The 21,371-nt window shown below is 36.0% G+C and overlaps 1 protein-coding gene across 1 annotated transcript; it reads left to right on the top strand.

Annotated features, from left to right (window-relative positions):
- The first annotated feature begins 7,351 nt into the window (after positions 1–7,351).
- ETAA1 (ETAA1 activator of ATR kinase) lies at positions 7,352–20,658 on the top strand. The gene is made up of 6 exons (XM_081100870.1): positions 7,352–7,673; positions 8,841–8,969; positions 9,226–9,302; positions 12,489–12,601; positions 12,839–14,865; positions 20,381–20,658. The coding sequence occupies exons 1-6, from the start codon at positions 7,466–7,468 to the stop codon at positions 20,497–20,499; spliced, it is 2,673 nt and encodes an 890-aa protein (XP_080956996.1). The 5' UTR covers positions 7,352–7,465; the 3' UTR covers positions 20,500–20,658.
- The last annotated feature ends 713 nt before the right edge of the window (positions 20,659–21,371 follow it).

Genomic DNA, 21,371 nt, shown 5'->3' with positions numbered 1-21,371 from the left:
TAGAGCTCCCTTTCCCAGCCCTAGTAAATTGCCTGAGGCTTTCTTTTCCTTTAACATTTATAGCCTGGCTTCGTTTCTTAAGCCTTTAACCCAGCGGTTCTCAACCTGTGTGTCGCGACCCCTTTGGGGATTGAACAACCCTTTCACAGGGGTCGCCTAAGACCATCGGAAAACACATATATAATTACATATTGTTTTTGTGATTAATCACTATGCTTTAATTATGTTCAATTTGTAATAATGAAATTGGGGGTCACCACAACATGAGGAACTGTACTAAAGGGTTACGGCATTAGGAAGGTTGAGAACTACTGCTTTAACCTACAATGAAGGACTCTCTAGTTCCAGTTTTGAGCTCAATTACTGAATTAAGAGGCTGAAAATTAATGAAAAGTTTGAAAAATAGGTAAGATGAGGAGATGTTGAAGGATCTGAGGTTACTTGAAATGGAGGAAGGGTAATAGGTAAGAAACTCAGGGGTGAGCTGTAGCCAGCTCATACTAGCTCTTCAGAGAGGGTGGGAAGAGATCAACCAAAGAACTTGTATACAGATATGCATAATCCGTGGACAGACAATAGGGTGGTGAAGGCCTGGAGAGGGGCAGGGGCAGGCTAGAAGAGGTTAATGGGGGGGGGGGGGAATGGGGGCATATGCAATACTTTCAATAATAAAGATTTTTAAAAATAAATAAATAACATAAACTTACATATTACAAACAAAAGTAATACAAAGGGCACAAGGAAATTTAGGGGGAGGTCATATGTTCATTATCTTTTTTTTTTAAATATAGTTTATTGATTTCTTACAGAGAGGAAGGGAGAGAGATAGAGAGTCAGAAACATCGATGAGAGAGAAACATCAATCAGCTGCCTCCTGCACACCCCCTACTGGAGATGGGGATGTGCCTACAACCAAGGTACATGCCCTTGACCGGAATTGAACTCGGGACCCTTGAGTCTGCAGGCTGACACTCTATCCACTGAGCCAAACCAGTCAGGGCATTCATTATCTTGATTGTGGTGCTGATTTCAAGCATATTTGGTACTGTACAGTGACTTCTAAAATATTTCAAGTCTTATTTATTCCATTATAAAATTTTATGTAAGATTTAACATAAGTCCATTCTTAGTCATTAAAACCTTCACTGTTCTCATGGTATTTATTCCTATACTAGAGGCTCGATGCACAAAATTCATGCAAGAGTAGGCCTTCCTTCCACCAGCTGTTGGCACCGGCTTCCCTCTGGCACCTGGGACCCCGGCTTCCCTCCAGCCGCTGGCAGGCACCTGGGACCTGGGCTTTCCTCGCAGCCCTGGCTTCGTCAGGAAGGACGTCCAGTCTAATTAGCATATTACACTATTATTATTATAGATAAAGAGTGGTGGAAATTTAGACCCTATTTCAAAGGATGGAAGCATGGGCTCTACTGATCACTGACACTTTGGTGACTATAGGTTCCTGGTGGCACAGATGGGAACCTTTTCAACATACTCAATAGCTCAGGTGTGGGAACTGAAAATGCAACTGGCATGACTGACTCAAAGTTTAAGGCCAGCAGGAAACCATACTGACAGGATGAGAAGGTGAAAAAATTGTGGAAAGTGGTTTTTAAAAAGTTGAAATGTCATCCTGGAGGCAAAAACAGTCCACATTTTCTAAAATTTTAGATCTTTATATAAATAGTGAGCAAAGAAATGTAAAAAAAAAAAAAAAAAGAAAAGAAAAGAAAAACGTGATTTTAGAGGCCAGCCAATGCCCACTATAAATTGTTTCAGTTTCAAGTAAATCACTGAAATATTTTAGTTCCCAACTCCATCTTTCAAAGGGATTGCTATATATTGAGCTTTTTAAAATAATATTCCTTTAATTTATTATAAAAACTGCTCAAATCATTTATAATGAAGTGTGATTTTGCCAAAGTTTACAATAATCATCCTGTCCTTTAGAATGGCTTTGGCATCGTGCTTTGCAAGCAGCATTTAAAATGAAAGCATTTTTTGCAGCTGGCATTTCTCTGTTCCCAATTGGTGCCTTCAAATAAAAATTGAGAAACAATCGGACTATAACCCTTGATCCCAAGCTTTGTTTTAGTTCGGCTTTTGTAAGGAATACAGACTAACTGGCATTATTAGCTCAAGGAAAGAAAACTTACTGTAAAGGGTTTGCATTGAAAGAGAAAAATAAATGACTGGAATGACAGTAGCACCGGGCTTTGGGGACTCTGGGGTAAATGGCTGTTCAGTGTCCAGGTATGTGGAGTCTATAGACGCCCATCCACTTCAATGGCTCTCAGCTTCTTTCTGTTCCATTATCAGTAGGCTTCCTCACAGTTTCTGGCTCCCCATGGTTTTGCACAAGGCCCTCTAGCAATTTCTTACTTCAGATCTCTAAGAGGAAATAGGATTGTCTCCATTATCTTTTGTGACAGTCGGGTGGAAAGCCAGCCTAAAGATTGGTTTCCAAAGTCAGGTGCCCACCTCTAGTCCATTCAGTTTTACCTGCTTAGGGCCATCGGCAGGTTCACGTAGGCAGTAGAACCTCTTGATGGAGCAGTTCCCTCACTAGAGGGATAAGCATGGTAGATGATTTTAATTACAATTGCCTGGAGGTCAGGACTGAGGAATACTAGGTCCCGTACTTAGCCAGGTGCATTTTGGGGTATATTTTAGAAACATGGTAACAAGAATACAAAAAAATGCTCTACTCATTTTGTTGCCTTTTAAGATCCTGCCAATTGTATCCTGATTTAGAGCTGAAGCAGGGCTCTGTACACATACTGTGCTACATAACAGCACATTATGATACCTATTATTTTTTTCCTTGAAACAAAGACTTCTCACAATTAGCCATCCATCTAGCAGATAGTATCATTGTAATGTAAGTGACAAGGCAATCACTCCACAAAAAAGCTCCTTAACAACACACTGTCAATGTCTCAATTTTTTGCTTAATAAACACTGTCAAGCTTATGAATAATTTCTGCAAGTAAACAAATAAGAGTTTAACTTTGATTTTGATTTATTAAAATGTCATTGTATTAAACCTTACAAGTTCATATTATTCAAATGCCTAGAAATGCTAAGTTTTGGCATTTTTAATCATATTGCATTCAAATTTCTACCAGACAACTTTTGGTTATTAAGAAGATTTCATCAAGGAGTTAATTGTACTGTACTTATTCAGGAGTTATAGTCAGGAAGTACATTTAATTTGAACTACATTAGAACTGTAACAGATTGTGTGAATTAAGTAACTTTCAAGCTATGATAGTTTCCTACCATGTAATGATTACAATAATAGCCATCCTGGGTGTGCTAAGGTAAAAACACACGTCTGTTCTTTGAACTCAAGTTGTTCCTTTTTACAATGGTTACTTGGGTACTAGAGAATTTGGACAGTTATGGGAAATTATTCACTGTTATTTTATTTGCAGTATTAATATGCTTTAAAGGATTACCACATGGTTATTACTCCTACAGGCCTTATAAAATTCTTCAAACTTCTTTAACTGTTTTCTAAGTGTGAGTTGGGTATTTTTCAGAGTAAATTAAGTCCTTTAGACAGCTATGATGCCATCTATTTAATAAAGTGTTATAGTGGACATTTAACTTTCTTTTCTGCTTTTGGCATTCTCAGGCTGTTGAGGTAGGAGAAATCCCCAAGAGAAATAACAGTATACCTATTAATTTAGAGAACTGGAGGTTTAAGTCGTTAATTTGAATTTTAAGAGCTGTAACCTCCCAAGCAGTCATACCCAGCTATAAATATATAAAACTAAGTAATGGTTTAAAAATATGTAGATTAAAAACAATCATGGCAAGGGAAATAGTAAAAAGACAAGGACGGAGGAAGAAGAAGAAAATTATTTGGTCACAATGGTTGGTGTAATTGCTAGAACTGAACCTGAGATTCAGTTCTAGGATTCTTGTTAGCCAAACTGAAGAAGGAAAACAATAAATCCTATATAATAAGCCTATTATGCTAAGTGTCTGGTCACCCACGGCCATTCAACCAATCAAAGTATAATATGCTAATGATATGCTAAGGCCACTCAACCACTTGCTATGACGTGCACTGACCACCATGGGGCAGACGCTCTGACTGGTAGGTTAGCTTGCTGCTGGAGTCCAGCTGATCAGGACTAAGCGAGATGGGCGGGACACCCACTGGAGCCCTCCCGGGGTCCCTTCCCAGCTGGACAACCTCCTGTGTCCCTCCCTGGCCCCAATCATGCACCGGTGGGGTCCCTTGGCCTGGCCTGTGCCCTCTCGCAATCCGGGACTCCTCGTGGTATGTTGGAGAACCAGTTTCGGCCCAATCCCACAGGCCAGGCCGAGGGACCCCAATGGTGCATGAATTCGTGCACCGGGCATCTAGTTACAAATAAAAAACAGGTATCAGTTCCTCAGTGGAAACAAAGATTTTTCTGCCTTACATTAAAATTTTAAAATATTTTATTGATAAATATAACATGCATACAGAAAAGTATACAAAACAACTCGATGAACTATCACAAAATCTAGAACAAGACAATGAACAAAGCCAACACATCAGATACTCCCTCTCCCTCTGTCCCCTTCTAATCATTGTCCTCCCTCCCCTCTCCAAAGTAACCATTATGGCAACAATTTTCAAGCTGCAAGAATTTTTTTTAAAGGAAACAATACTTTTTATTTTTTTATTTTATATTTTATTGATTTTTCACAGAGAGGAAGGGAGAGGGATAGAGAGTTAGAAACATCAATGAGAGAGAAACATTGATCAGCTGCCTTCTGCACACCCACTACTGGGGATGTGCCTGCAACCAAGGTACATGCCCCTGACTGGAATCGAACCTGGGACCCTTCAGTCCGCAGGCCGACGCTCTATCCAGTGAGTCAAACCGGTCAGGGTAAGAATTTTTTAAACATATATTTCGTATTGATTTTAGAGAGCAAGGAAGAGGGAGAGAGAGATAAAAACATCAATGATTAGAGAGAATCATTGATTGGCTACCTCCTGCCTTCCCATTGGGAATTGAGCCCACAACCCAGGCATGTGCCCTGACCGGGAATCGAACCAACCTCCTAGTTCATAGGTTGACGCTCAACCACTGAACCACACCAGCTAGGTAAGCTACAAGAATTTTTAAAAGATGCAATACCTGACTGTTTAGTTGGAGGCACTGATATCTTTTCCCTTAGATTGTCAAATAAAAAAATGACGACAGCCAACACAAAAATAGCCATCCAGTATGAATGAATAGAAATTACATTTTTTATCAGATTGTCAAAAAACATATTTTTTGATGTGCCACCGAATTTTAATCATTAGTTTATGTATGCCATGAGATGAAAAAGGTTGAAAATCACTGCATTATAGTATTCTATGGAAGGAAGAGGTAAGAGTCTGGCCTCTTTTGCTCAACTTCATATTTCTGAGATTTTTCCACATTGTTGCAGGAGCTATAGTTTTTCCTATTCATTAGAATGCAGCATTTTGTTGAGCATATATAGCTCAATACTCTTGAAAGGCCTTTGGTTTGCTTCCAGTTTGGGGTAATTTCAAATTTTACTGCTAAAAGCATTTTTATAAAATGTATCTTGATATACAAATCCATGCATTTCCATTGGTTATATTCCTAGGAGTGGGATTGCTAGATCAAAATTGTTTTCCAAAGTGGTTGTACCACGTTACACTCTCACCAGCAGTATGTGACAGTTCCCACTGGTTGGGTCCTCTGGCTCTGGGTCCCTCATGGGCTGCAATCAAGACTGGGGCTATGGTCTCAGGTCTGATTTACTGCCTTGATGCCCCCGTTGTCAGTCTTGTTAATTTTAGAAATTCTGATAGGTATAGAGGAGTATCACATTGTGGTTTAAATTTTCATCTTCCTCATTACAGATGAGGCTGGACAGCTTTCTGCAAGTTTGCTGATTATTTAGACTGTTTTTTGTTTGTTTGTTTGTTTGTTTGGGGTTTTTTTAGAGCTTGCTAAAGTATCTGGTCCGGTCTTCTTCTTGGTGGTCAATCATTTTCTTAGTGATTTATATCAGTTTTTCATATATTTTACATATGGTCCCTTAACTTTATCTCTTGTAAATATCTTCTCCCAATCTGCACTTTATTTTCCATTCTCTTTAATGTTGTTTTTGGATAGGCAGACGATCTCCAGTTATCAATTTCATGTAGTCAAATTTATAATTATTTTCTTTATAGTTGATGATTTTTTCAATATAAAATTCATTCTCTATCATGAAGACAATTTATATCAACTTCTAGAATGTTAATTATTTTATCTTTTATAATTAAAAATATAATCAATTGGCACTTAATTTGGGAATATGGTTTGAGATAGAGGTAGAGTTTTGAGGTAGAGGTTAACTTTCTTTTTCCATGTGAACATCAAATTGATATTCAGTCAAAAGTCCATTTATGTAAAGGTCCTGTCTAAGCTTTCTATTGTTTCTTCCATGTTTGTCCATCCTTTCACCACTGTTAACACTGTCTTAATTACCTTAACTTTATAAGTCTCGATACTTGGTAGATATACAACTTCATGATTCTTCAAGAGTTTCTCTACTAATATTTTAAACCTTTCGCATTTCCACACATATTGTAAAATAAACTTGTCATATTACGCACACACACACAATCCTATCGTGATTTTGAATGGCTTTGCCTTGTATCTATAGATCAATCTGAAGACAGACATTGTAACAATACGCAGTCTCCCAACCTAGCCACACATACTAATCCTTCATTTATTTAGGTGTCCAATTTCTTTCAAAAATACTTCATAACTCTCTGTAGGGTTGTTGCAATCTTTGGTTAAATTTATTCCAAGTTACTTGATACCCTGCATGCTAAAATAAATTGTATTTCTTTAACACATCAATGTTGTTTGTTACTTATTAATCTATGGAAACAGTTGATCTTTGACTATTGACTTTGTACCCGCTACTTTGTTAATCTACGAATTTAATCATTTTTCCTACATGTTTTTGGATTTTTCTATGCCGTTATTATCTATGAAAAAAAATAGTTTTGTTGCTCCCTCCCTAATCTATCTATACCTTTTATTTCTTGAAAATACTAAATCCCACAATAATCTGAGTGAGTAATGTCCTGGTAAGAGTAGTTGCAAATTCAATAAAAAGCTGTCAGTGGATTAAATCTTTTCACCTCACACGTTCTCACTGTCAGCTCCGCCCACACCATTACCCCTCACACACTCCTTCCCAATCCTGCGGACGGACCGGAGCCCAGCAGGCTCGGGGTCGGACTGCGCAAGCGCGCGCCAGCCGCACGCTAGCCGCCCCGCCCCTCGCCAGACGCAGCCAATCAGCGGCTGCCTCTGACTGGCGCGCCACGGTCAAAAATGGCGGCGGCCGTTAGCGCCGGGTGGCTTTTGTAATTCCACGGCTCTACGCTTCCCGTGCAAAATGTGAAAGGCGAAAAGGCTGGTGGAGGGGGTCCTAGGCAATGAGTCGGCGAAGAAAGCTTGGGGACAGCCCTGGCCCGAAGAACACGCCGCGCCAAGCGGCGGCGGCTGAGGAATGCAGCTCGGTGGTCGAGTCCGGGAAGAGGCGGCTGCGGTCGGCCCGGGGATCGGGGCTCCGCGGGGCCGGCGGAGAGGGGCCTCTCCCGCCCGTGCCGCAGCCAGAGCCGCCTTCAGTAGCCGCTTCCTGCGGTAACAGTAACCCCGGGAGGGAGACGTGGCCTCTCTGGGCCCAGGCCCCGCAGCCCACAGCCCAGCCGGCGATGGGGCAGGGGATGGGAGTGGAGGGGTGGGGGTTTGCGGGGTGTTTTCTTGCTCTGGGCCTCTCCCCTCGTGAGCCCCAAACTTACCCGGGACACTTCCCCTTGGCCTCGGTCCCCGAGTCTGAGCACTGCCCCGTTCGGGTTGATCACCCACTGTCGCTCCTGCCCCAGGAGCAGGGGTGTGGGGTTCCCCCGAAGGAGGGAGGGCGGCTCATTTCTGGGCTGCTGCTCGGAGTCAGCGGTGGCGGAGCGAGGAGAACGGCCTCCAGCGTTTTCCCGGGCAGTTCCTTCCGCTTACCGTTTTGCCCCGACTGGCTTTAGCGCAGGGACCCTCTGCAGAGCCATAGCTCTCCGTGTCCGCGGGGCCCTGGGGATGGCCCCCCTCGGTGGGCATGAACCGGAAGTGCCTGTGGAGGCCTCCCCTCCCCGGAGGGCCCTGGAGTATATTTCATTCCCATCCATTTCTGGTGTCCCATTTTTTGAAAGATCTCTAATAAATCATGGTGGGAACCGAACCCCACACTGAAGCTGTTTTCCTAGAGCGTGCTCTCCAAACATGGCTTTTGTTGACTGGCGCAAAGCAACGCCCGAATGAACAAAAACAAATCTCTAGAACTTTTTAAAGCGATGCGGGACAGAACTTCCCAAGAAGTGGGTCGCTAAAGCTGTTGGAAGCAGTTGGTTTAGGTTGGACAGAGTTGGTGAAAGCGGGCCAAACAGGCTTGTACTGAAGTTTCTGTCGGGATGCCCTGGAGGGTTGCAATGTATCTATACATGACGGGTGGTTCCCAAAGCCTCCAAGTTCCAGTGGTAATGAATGGAGTGACTAGGGCCTACAGTATTCTACATCCATAGGCCTACTAGATTGCTTTAAAGTACTTGCTGTCTATACTGTTAAATTTGGGAGGTATTGGAAGGATTTTTATGTGAAACAAACATTTCGGTGGTGAAAATTTATATTAAGTCATCTCTGGGGGAAAATTAGATAACTGGACTATGGAAAGTAATCTTGTTAAAAGCTATTATTTGATATAGGGGTATTGTGAAGCAGTGCTTTAAGATGCAACAACTGCTCTTTTAATCTTATTTTATATAGGAAAGTATGAGACACCAAAGAGCGTGCTGAAAATGGAGTTGTTGTCATCTACCTTCAATTCTCCTAATGATCCAGATGGACTAACTGATATATTTTGGGATCAGAATTCTCCAATGACCAAACAGTTAGGTAATTGGTTATTAACATTTTTATCTGGGTAACTATTGGAGAAATGATTTAGGATTTAAACTATTGAATTTCATTTGGGGGAACAACATCATGAATTTTGTACAGTAGGTGTTTTTTTGAGAATCTTATCTGATTGTATTGCTGTGATATACATGTGCTATCATAGATGTGCTAATTAAACTTGTTTTCTAAGAAATGACCACTATTTTTAAAAATATTTTTATTTACATTTATAGAAATGTGTTTCTTTCTTTAGGTAAAGGAAGGAAAAAAAAGATTTACAACACAGATAGTGATGAGATCTCACATATTGTTAATTGTATTGCTCCTCAGGTAAATATTACTAGTTTTATAATTACTTTATGCTACTGAGCCCTTGTATAGTTCATTTATATGAAAAATGTTTTATTTTAATTTTCAATTTAGATTTTATTTTTATTAAATTTATTGGGGTGACATTGTTTAATATGATCATATAGGTTTCAGGTGTGTGTTTCTATGTTACAAGCTCTGTATATTGCACTGTGTGCCCACCAACCAAAGTCAAATCATCTCCTGTCACCTTATTTTAATTTTCTAGAGTGATGCTTTTGACTAGAGCTTTGTGTTTATTTTGTTTTTAGTATTGTTTAACAATACATGGCACCATTTTCAAGTTGCTAAAATAATAGAATCAGACAATGGAAATTTAAACTTTTAAGGTGTTTTTTTTTAATGATTGGTAAATGTGTATTGACTGTAGCACAACTTTTCTCCATTGGAACTGCTCTTAATACTGTTGACTTACAAGATCATCAAGAAACATTGTAAAAGTGGGAAAAACACTGGATTTGGAGTTAGTTCTCAGATCACCTCCTGGGTTACCCCAAGCAAGCTACTTAAGCTTAGAACTTCAGTTCATTCAGCCATAAACTAGAATTACTTGTCTTGCTCTCTTTATTGAATTAATATGAAGGTTATATTAGATAACAAGTCTTTGTAAACTATAGAACACTGTAAATATAAGGTTATGTTAAAGTTATTTATGTTAAAGTTACAGTTAAATTATTTGCTGTAATAGTATCATCTGCAGAAGTTTATTTTTCTTTAATTTCTTGTACTGCTTGAGTGAAATAGAAATATAAATTAAAGTCAACCTCTGTGCTGAAGTTGACTTTACTTTCCTCTCTTTTTTCCAATTTTTGCTTAGTGTCTTTTCTATAGGAAGTAGGCTATTTTTCTTTGACACAACCATGGATAGTGACTATGTTGACCAAAAACAATAGATGGCACTGATCCAAGTTGTGGTTAAAAGGAATCAGCATAATCCAGGTGAAGAAGACAGGAAATAAAGCTTCTCTTATGGCTATAAAATATCCCAAATTACAACTATGATAGTCAAAACAACTCTGTTGGTACTAGCTCTACATTCCATGTTTGACTTGTCATAGAAATTTATTTTCCATATGGTTCATTAGTTAAATAGAATTTATGCCATAATACTACTTACTTCATGAGTTAACAATAGATCTTCATTAATTGTGAGTTTCACATGAAAGAAGCATAATAAAATGTGTTTGGGCTGGCCAGCCTAAATAGTGATAAAAAGATAGTTGAGTAAATTAATGGACTCTACCTAAGAGGGATGGAAATAATAGCTCACATAAAGAAATGGCAACAGTATGCAAGTGGTAACTTGTGTATAAGAAAAAAATACAGTGAAATTAGTTGCTTTTAAATGTTACCTTTTCAACTGAGTACTTTTAAAACATAAATCTTTGGTAATATCAAGATCTTTTTAAAAGCTTTAAAAAGTATTCACAAATGACATATTCATGTTTATTTTTAGGTGAGTTAACCTCAAATAATTATTTAAATCAACTTAATATTTTCAGAGATGGCATTTAAAAATATATGCACTTCCATTTTAATTGGACATTCACTTTCTTCAAGGATTCTTTTTATGTAATGTTGTTTATTTGAATATGGGCGGTATATTTTCCAGTCGTTTCTTAACTACACAGTGTGTACTCTTTAGGATTAAATATAGTGCTTAGATATCTTAATACAGTACCTGGATTGTATTGTGTACTTATTAATGAAGACATTTTAAAAATATAACGCAATTAGTATAAAAATTGTATACAAAGTACCCATGTCCATGTAAAATTGGATATATAAAATTATCATACTTTTATTCTCTAAAAATTGGAAGGAATGTAAAATTACTTGCTAAATGGGCAAAAAAGAAAACCATAATTAAATCATTAAGACTGTTGTTTTTCCTAAATCAAGGTTATTGAAACAAAGGGGGAAAAAATAATACTGAAAGTAAAATTAACGCTTTTGTTGTTTGGTTGGTTTTTAATGTTTTGCAAAGCTAAAATTTACTAGGATCAACTGGCCATCTAAGAAAACTGCTGACCAATTAAGGATTCTGGTAAATAACCATGAACTGACATCTTTATGTCCAGCATTTTGCTAGATAGATGCTGAACTATCATAAGAATAATTCTTGCCTTCAAGTAACCTATAATCTAGTGATAAGATTATTTTTACCTTATGTGATATTTATGTTCATTATAGGTATTATAAAAATAGAGTAGAGAATAGTTAACCTATTTTTTTGTGTTGGTTTGGTTTATAACTAATACATAAACATATTCTCTAATATTTTACATGATCAAGTAATTGAAAGTCATAACAAAAATATACAGGACTAAATGGCTTTTTCTCTATCTTATTCTTTGCATCAGTTCTGATATTATACTTCTCTAACTCAGTTCTGATCTTAGTTCTATGTAAGTGTTCTTAATTCAGGTCAACGTAGACTGTCCAATTTTAGATAAAGATTGTAATAGGGATATGGAAAATTTGAAGAATCAAGTGACACAGAAAGGATTCTACACGTATCTTTACTCTTCATAAAAAAAAATTGATTTCAGAGAGGAAGGGAGAGGGAGAGATAGAAACATCAGTGATGAGAGAGAATCATTGATCAGCTGCCTCCTGCACACCCCCAATTGGGGATCAAGCCCACAAACCCAGGCATGTGCCCTTGAACGAAATCAAACCTGGGACCCTTCAGTCCGCAGGCCGGCACTCTATCCACTAACCCACACCACTAGGGCATGTGTCTTTATTCTTAAATCATGATGTCTGCTCACAGTTTATTTCTGATACTAATGTTTATTTTTATGAATATCTTATAAGTTGATCAGCTTTCTTTTGATAAAAATGCTTTTATTATTTAAAAAACATTTATTAAATAAATCACTAGAACGTTTTTTTGAAAACAAGGAATTCTCAATTCTGAATATTTTCATTCCCTAAAATATAAATGTATTATTTTGCAACTTTTCATTATATCTTCCAGCTTCTTATTGTTTTGAGATTGTTTAGTAACCATCACCTTACCAGAATTTATTATTTGAGGAAAATAAATCAATGTAATTAAAGTTTCCTTTTTTACTTTCTTTTTCTCTCTTTTTTATTTTTTAAATTTTATTTTACACCTCTTTTTTTCCCTTTCTGCCAAAGGATGAAAAACCAACAACAGACTCCATGCTGGGCGTGTGGATTGGTGAAACTGCTATTCCTTGTACTCCTCATGTAGCGAAAGGAAAATCAAGAGCAAAAATCAGCTGCACAAAGTAAATTCAAACTTTTTAGTTTTTTTTCTGACATTCAGTGAAGTAAATATTTTCAATAATTGATTTGGTTTTGTGATTATATCAAAAACATTTCCTTAATTTTGACGTGTAGAATTTTGTACTTAATTATAATGTGTTAAAATTTTCATGTTTTAACATTAAAATATGTCAAATAACAATTGAATATTTATAACAACTCTTAGAACTTTTCTCATAATTTTTAACATATTTGTCTAGGTTAAAAACACAAAATCAAGAGGAAGAACTTATGAAATTGGCTAAGCAATTTGATAAAAATATGGAAGAGCTAGATGTGATTCAAGAGCAAAACAAGAGAAATCATGATTTTATCCAGATGATTTCAGAAGCAGAGACTTTAAATAATTATAAAGATAATGTACAGATGCAGTTATTACATGAGATAGTTCCTGAAATAGATAATGGTGTAATAAAGAAGCCAATGAAAGAAAGCACCAAGGTATCTGTGGTAAATGATCAATATCACAGTCAGAAGCCATTTGACCAAAATGCTGAAGCAGCTTTTAATGCCATTTTTGATGGTTCTACTCAGAAGTGTAGTGGACAGTTAAGCCAAGATCTGTCAGATGCCTTATGGAGCACTGTTAATACTACCTTTGGAAAGAAAAGTGCTTTGAAAGAGGAGAAAATCATTAGTAATGAAACTCAAGTTACTGAAAAACTACGAAACAAATCCCCAACATCACTTTCTCATCAAATAGATACTCCTGGAATGACAAAATCATATGTGACTTCCAGTACTAAGGAGCCGGAAGCTTTTAATAAGCACACGGATGTATTTACTACTGGTGATTTTGAGGACGAATGGGAAAACTTACTAAATAATGAACCTTTTGTTACACAAAATGTAGAAAGATCTGAACTTTTTTCTGCTCCTGAAACAGTCCAGAGGGTTGATCAAAAAGACATTTGTATATTTAACAGTAAAAATGGTAAAAGTAACTCAAGAATGAATATAAGTCTAGATGCTGAGTTTAGAGATTCAAAAATTTTAGATGTTTCTTCAAACATACATACCAATGAATTAATAGATGCTAGAAAATACAGATTTTTACCAAATTCAAATGGTAAACCAAACAAATTACAATCCATTGGAAATAAAGTGAAATTTGAGAAATCTTTTAATAAAATCATTCAAGGCAAAACTCAAGATAGTGCAGTTGCATCCGATCCGACAAAAGTAAAAGAAGTTATTCAAACTAAATTTATTTCTAATGTAAATACTTCTCAAAAAAAGTCTACTTTGAACACAGGATATTCTAATGAACAGAAAAATAAGTCAATTTTTAATCAGTCATTTAAGACGCCTGCTAATATAGTTCCTTTTGACTCTGCTGCTTTGGACATTGCAGATCAGACTAATGGATCAAATACGGATTCTTTCTCTGATGATTGGAATGACCCATCATTTGCCAATGAAATTGTTAAAGCATGTCATCAATTAGAGAATACCTGGGAAGATGATGATGTAGAGGATGACCTATTATACCAAGCATGTGATGATATTGAAAGACTAACTCAGCAGCAAGACATGAGAAAGGACAACAAGACATCAGAAAGTATACTTGACATTAATAATAGTTCCAAACATGGAGCCAAAAACACATTTACTACATCTAAACAAGGAAGTCAGTTGGTGCAATCAACGTATTTGAATCTGAGTGATATTTCAGCACAGTCATCATCGACTGGTAGCTCACAAATAAATAAATCAGTGAAGATGCAGAAAGGGGAAATTTGTGGAAATTCTCCAAGTTTTATAGGTGCGACAACAAATTTGACTATATACTCTAAGAACTCAAGTTGTCTGATCAATAATTTGCCTGTCTCTTGGAGTAATACTGGTGTTCCAGTAGAAGTGAATAGTTCCAAATCGGTTCTTATAAGAAGTTCAAGTTTGAATGTGAATTCAGATCATATGAGTACAGAAATAGCTACTTATAAGAAGAAATTGAATAGTCGGCCTCTGTTCCATGGGACCATAACAGATGAAGCTCAGAATGATCTTAACAGAACAGTTAAGTTTTCTAAGTACAGGTTTACAAAGATCAAAAATTCTCAGATTCTTTCCCAGATTAATCAAAATTGTATACCAGAAAGCATCTCTGATTCCAAAATTACACAGAGTTTGGAGAAAAACAAAATTCCTGTCAACTCATTATGTGGGAAGGCTGTTCAACAGCAATCTTTGATGAAACCTGACTCTTTGAAACTACCTTCAAAAGGTATGTATCAAATCATTTCCTTTGAAAGATTATCATCTTGGAAAGTAGCCAAACTATTATTTTGTTGTATTGAATTTGCATAACATGTAAAAATTATGATGTTTATGTCATAACGTGATTCTTACAAATAATTATGTTGTAATATACGAAGAGTGGGCGATTTGTTTTCAAAAGACTGCATCAAATTCTTTATCAGCATTTAATACAGTGACTAGCATATAGTAGGCACTCAGTAAATACTTGTTCAATGTTTTCTGAATTATTTTGTGAAAAGTCATACTTTAGAAATATATATATATATTACTGTGTGAGACTTTATGAAATATCTCATTGTTTTAAAACTTGAATAATCTTACTGTGTTTAGCAGAACATTAAGGTGAATAATATTTGAAAATGTAGGACATTTTCATTAAATACCTCTTCTAGTATAATGGCTGATATAAAACTCTGTTAGTTGCAATAAGAATTCTAATTACTTACTCAGTACAACCGGTCATCTTTCATTCTGCCAGTTCCTCTTTTCCCAAATTCTCATTTCCATCAACATGTTCTATTCTTTCTACCACAAAAAAATATATCTCAAAATTGTCCATTTTTCTCACTCTCTACTATTACCACCCTTTTCCAAGCCAACATTTATTGACTAGACTACTGCAGTTCTTTTACCTGTCCCATTTCAATTCTGATCTCCAAACAGCAGAAGAACCTTTTACAAACAAATAGGTAAACTGCACTCCTATGCTTAATGACAGCCTTCAATTGCTGACTGTATTTCAAGTAAAGTTCGAACTTGACACTGTTATCTAAGGCTTAGATTATCTCTCTTTAACCTGCCTCTCCTCTTTTTTCCTTTACTTACTAAGCTCCAACTATACCAATAGTCTTTCAGTTCCTCAAAAGAAATAGGTTCTTTCCTATTTCAAGAGCTTTGACTGTGCTATTCCCAACTAAAACTACTTCCCAACATTTCACCCCCACCCCACCCTTTGGTGCTTTTTTATCCTTAGGTCTCAGTTTAAATATTACCTACCCTCGCACAGAGGCCTTCCTTGAACAATCTGTAGGTGAGTCTTTTCCTTGTAATTTTCCATCATCACTTATTTCCTTCACCTTTTAAAATTACAATTAAATATTGATTACGATCTTATCAGTGAGTACCTTGGCCTACCACAGTATCTGACACTTAGAAGATGTTTGATAAATATTTGAGTGAACATCATGTAATATAATGTAAAAGGTCTGTTATTCACTGATAGCATAATATTTTTTTAAAAGGGAATATGTCTGGCCTAACTACTAGTACTTCTTAATGCCCAATACTTGATCATAGCCTTCCGTCTGCAGATGCTATTTCCTTTGCCCGGAATAGTGCACCCACATGTCTATACCAAATCTGCCAGGCCATTTTCCATTTGCTTTTAAAAAATACAATGTGTTTTTAACCACCTTCAGAATGATTTACATTCACTTTCTCTGGCTTAGTCCAATACCCGGTGCTAATTTCTGTTACAGTATTTAGTATACTCACTTGTAATTATAGATTTTCTTAAATTAGTCTCCCTCACTTGGAGCTAACATTAGACTCCTTACTTGTTATGTAGATTAGTGCTAATATGAGAAAGTTTTTCATTTCTTTTAACATTAGATCTTTGTTTTCGGTTTAGATTCTAGATAATGTTTTTGTTGGTATTACTGTTAAAATTTTCCTATTTAAGTCATCCCTCCACTTTAAAAAAAAAAAGTTATATAAGTCCTCTATTTCTCTTTTCCGATACCATTTCCCAGGAAACGGCACTGGTAACAGTTTGGAAATACATCATGTAACATTTTTGTGTGTGTATAAAAATGTGTGTGTGTATGCCTATAGATTTATCTAAATAGATGGAATTATATACTATATACCCCCTATTTAGCAACTTGGTTTTACTTTCACTTAATATAACTATGATTTCCTGTAGTACATATAGATTTGCTTTAGTCCTTTTAACACACGGTATAGTATGTCATTATATGTATGTAACAATTTATTTAACTGTGTCTCTGTTGATGGAAGTGTAGTTTGGCTGCAGTTTTTTACATTACAAACAATCCTCCAGTGAATATCCTTCTACATAAATTTCTGTATACTCTTGAGATTATATTTGTTAATTACTGAAAAATTAATGAAGGAGAATGTTTTGAATTTTGATGGCTATCATCAAATTTCCCCCAAAAGTTACATCAATTTATATTCTTATTAATGTTGACAAATAATATATCTCTATAATATGGCCCAAGCTAGATATTTTGAAACTTTAAGATTTTTCAGTCTATGCCCTGGCAGGTGTGGCTCAGTTGGTTGCATGTCATACCATGCACTGAAAGGTTGCTGGCTCAATTCCCAGTAAGGGCACATGCCCGGGTTGCAGGCTGGATCCCCAGTAGGGGGTTTGCAGGAGGCAGCCAATTGGTGTTTCGCTGTCACATCCATGACTCTCTCTCCCTCTCTTTTTCTCTTTCTGTAAAAATCAATTTAAAAAATGTTTTAAAAAAACACAAAATAATTGTCAAATCCATAACAATTTAAAATATTTATATTCAAATAAGTGTAATTAATTGACCCATACTCCCAAAATGATACATTAACATATAATTATAATTCTTTTAAAGACTAAATCTCTAGAATATTTGAGTTTTCCCAAAACTTTTACCTACTAATCTGTCTGCATTATGGATGAATAATCTGCCTTCCAATTTACCTTAACAGTTTTCCCTTTGAGTTGATTTATAGCATCTAATATTCTTTTCTTTTTCTAATTTTTTAAATGGATTTGAGAGAGAGAGAGAGAGAGAGAGAGAGAGAGAGAGAGAGAGAAATATCGATTGGCTGCCTCTCCTATGCACCCTTACTAGGGATCAAGCCTGCACCCTGGGCCAGAAATCCAACAGGCAGCCTTTCAGTGCATGGGACCACATTCAACCAACTGAGCTACGCCAGCCAGGACATCTATATTAATAAAAGGGTAATAATGCTAATTAGAACGGTTCGACTGGACATCTTCCAGATGTCCGATTTCCTTCCAGAAGTTAGGAGGAGACCAGTCCAGGGGTCAGTTAGGGGGGCAACCAGCCTGGCGGCGGGGGGTAGGGGGGCATTTAGAGGGCAACCAGGCCGACGGGGGCAGTTAGGGGGTGATCAGGCCAGCCAGCAGAGACAGTTAGGGGTGATCAGGCAGGCAGGCAGGTAAGCAGTTAGGAGCCAGTGGTCCCGGATTTTGAGAGGGATGTGCGGGATGGGGCCTAAACTGGCAGTCAGACATATCCCGAGGGGTCCTGGATTGGAGAGGGTGCAGGTCAGGCTGAGGGACACCCATCCCCCATGCACAAATTTCATGCACCGGGCTCCTAGTATAGTGTATAATATTCTAATGAATATTAAACTTGTTGATATTTTCTATTGTTTACACTTCCTTTTACTTTGTTATGTAGCAAACTGCTCTTCAGCAGATGTCTTTAAAACAAAACTCATTTAAAAACCTCATTCCTTGAAGGCAGGGTGGGTTTGGCAAACCATGGCCTGTCCAAATCTATCCTATGTGGCCTGTTTTTGTACAGCAGCATGCTAAAATGCCTTTCATGTTATAAGTGGTTGAAAAATCAAAAGAAGAATAATATTTTGTGACTTTTGAAAATTATAATCAATTCTAATTTTATTGTCCCTACACAAATTTGTATTTGAACAGAGCCACATCATTTGTTTATGTATTGTCTGTGGCTGTTTTCAGGCTGCAATGACAGAGCTGAGCAGTTAGATTAAGAGATTATATATCCTGCAAAGGTTAGCATATTTACTTTCTAGCCTGTTACAACAACAACAAAAAATTTGCTGACCCCTGCTTTAGATTAAGATTAAGAGTCACTCTTGCTTTGTACCTTGCAATAGTTTGAGACTTTGCTATGTATTTTTATTGCAGATTGAGTTAAAGGAAGGGCTGATGGGAGAAATGGATGACTCTCTCTAAATCAAATTTTCATGGTGTGATTTTATTATATCCTTTGAAATTATTTTCCAGAATATCACCAAGCCAACTGTAAGGCCCATTTTAGGGAGCTATGTTCTTTTCTGTCGTCATGGATTATTAACCTGTGTTCCTTCCAAACTTATGGTCAATTGAATGTAAACTGTGTGTGCATGTATTCTGAGTTTCTTGTGTTTCTTAGGCTTGAGGCTAAAATATTAGATAATTAATCTGGATAATTTTAAGCATCTTGTATTTTTCTGTAAGGAAAAAAAAGCTATACTCTGAGATAAATAGTTTAGGAAATAAAAGACATCAGAGTCATTAGGGAGTTTACTCGAAATACATATCTCTTACCCTGAACACCCACTCCCATTCAGATTATACCAAGAAAGGGAAGACAGGTGATATATTTTTAGACATATTTCTCTTAGTTAACAAGACAAATGCCTTGTAACAAATTATGAACCTTTATTTAGATGTCAGTATAAATAATATTTCGCTGCTGATATACTACAGATTCTTATTTATTTCTCTGAAAGGCAGATTTTACAACATAAACAGTTTTACGAATACAATACAAGGTCATTTAAAGATGTATTAAGGTGATGGTCTTAATTTTAAAGCATTTAAATGAGGAAATAGGTTTGCTATTTAAAGCTTGATTCTTTTTAATATAATCTATTACATTAGCTCAAAGTGACTTAACTATTGAATTAAATTCATTATATTAGAACTCAGTATTTTGGCATAGATAGAATTGGATGATTTGTTAAAATAGAACTTTCTATTTTCATTTGTTTAATTTGAAACATTGTTTATTTTGTAGTCTATTTAAAGTATGCATAAGAATATACCTATATCAGAATGCTTCACATTTTTATATTTTAAAAAGACATTCAAATTGAAGAATTTATTCATATATTTTGCTATTTTTAAAATAATTTTCTAATGTTTATATAATATGTGTCCTCCAAATAAAAAGATAATACCTGACAATGAGTTACATGTTTATTGACATGTTGGATTTCATTCTATCATGCTAAAATATTTCTCCTGAATGGCTGAAATGAAATCTTGGAGTTCTATAGAGGTGAATATGAATATACCTTATCTTATAAATACACTATTTGAAGTATTGGTATCTAATTTAATTATATTTTAACTACTTTACATTTAAAATCCGTTTTTAAAATGTATTTGTTATATAAATTAGATGTCATTATTCACAAGAATTATTTGCTAGGTAGTCAAAATGTACCATTTTTAATCAAATGAATTTTATCACACTGAAAAGAGTGCATCAAATAGGGACAGACTTATCAATGATTTTTTGTTTTCTTTTGGCCTACATCATTATGTCTGTACTTGGAATTTCACGTATAGTAGTTTAGTGTGACTTAATGGCCAAACCAATGTAGCAACTCTGGGTAATAAAAAAGTAAAAATTAAAACAGATCTTAAGAATGACTTTATAGTCTATAACACTAGTATCTGTATTTTGTTTCCTTTTTAGAGGAAGAAGAGAAAAATAGGAAGTATTCTCCTGAAGAAATTCAGAGAAAACGACAAGAAGCACTGGTTCGAAGAATGGCCAAGGCACAGGCATCATCTGTAAAGGCAGCTCCAATTTAATTTGGCTTTTTTAGTGAAATGGTAGTTGGAAGATTTAACAAAGACAGTTGGTACCTATCGATGATAGGAAACATTGTTCTTGATTTCTCTGTGAGAAATTTAATGCTGAGTTATAAAGCATGGACTTCTACTTTATTTAATAAATCATGTTTGCATTGATCAGTGAAAACTTTTCTTGGAGATGTATGTGAAAGTAATTCCATGTAAGTTTTGGAAATTCAGGAGAGTTAACAGTTACGTAGTAGAATTATACAGAGGAAAGGAGATCTATTTTTTAAATACTGTGATTTCAGGGGATTATCAAAAAATAGTTATCTACTTAATTTTTTATTGTAATAGGGCTTTTTTCCTAACATAAAGCTTCAACCTACTAAGTTAAAGATACAATTTTTTAAATATTTTTACTTTTAGTAACTGTTCCTTAAGGTTTTTATACATTTCTGAAGTTTAATTAATACTTGCACCTTCTTAGGAACATGATTAGAGGAAATTACTCAATTTATTTGTAAGGAAATTATTGTTTTCAATTCCTAGTCTGAAACAGATTTGAATTCGAATTTTCTAAAATGCAATGCGTTTTCGAAATTTTCCACCATTTTTAGGGAAAATGCTAATTTAAGAAGTTTCATTTAGAAAAAAGTGGGTTGGCTATATAAGTAATGTAGCATCATTAACATGGAGAACTGTCAGAAGCTTTAGTTATCATTTGATCCAGCTTTATTGTATAGATGAAAAATTAATACTGTATTCTGAAGGTCACAAGGCAAGCTAAAACTACTGGGATTAGAATAATTTTTTTTAAATATATTATCAATTTCAGAGAAGAAGGGAGAGGGAGAGAGACATAAAAACATCAATGATGAGAGAGAATC

Source organism: Myotis nattereri (assembly GCF_964212035.1).
Source record: "Myotis nattereri genome assembly, chromosome: 10".
NCBI classification, from domain to species: Eukaryota; Metazoa; Chordata; class Mammalia; order Chiroptera; family Vespertilionidae; genus Myotis; species Myotis nattereri.
The sequence above is the reverse complement of the archived record's forward strand: the minus strand, read 5'-3'. Positions and strand labels throughout refer to the sequence as shown.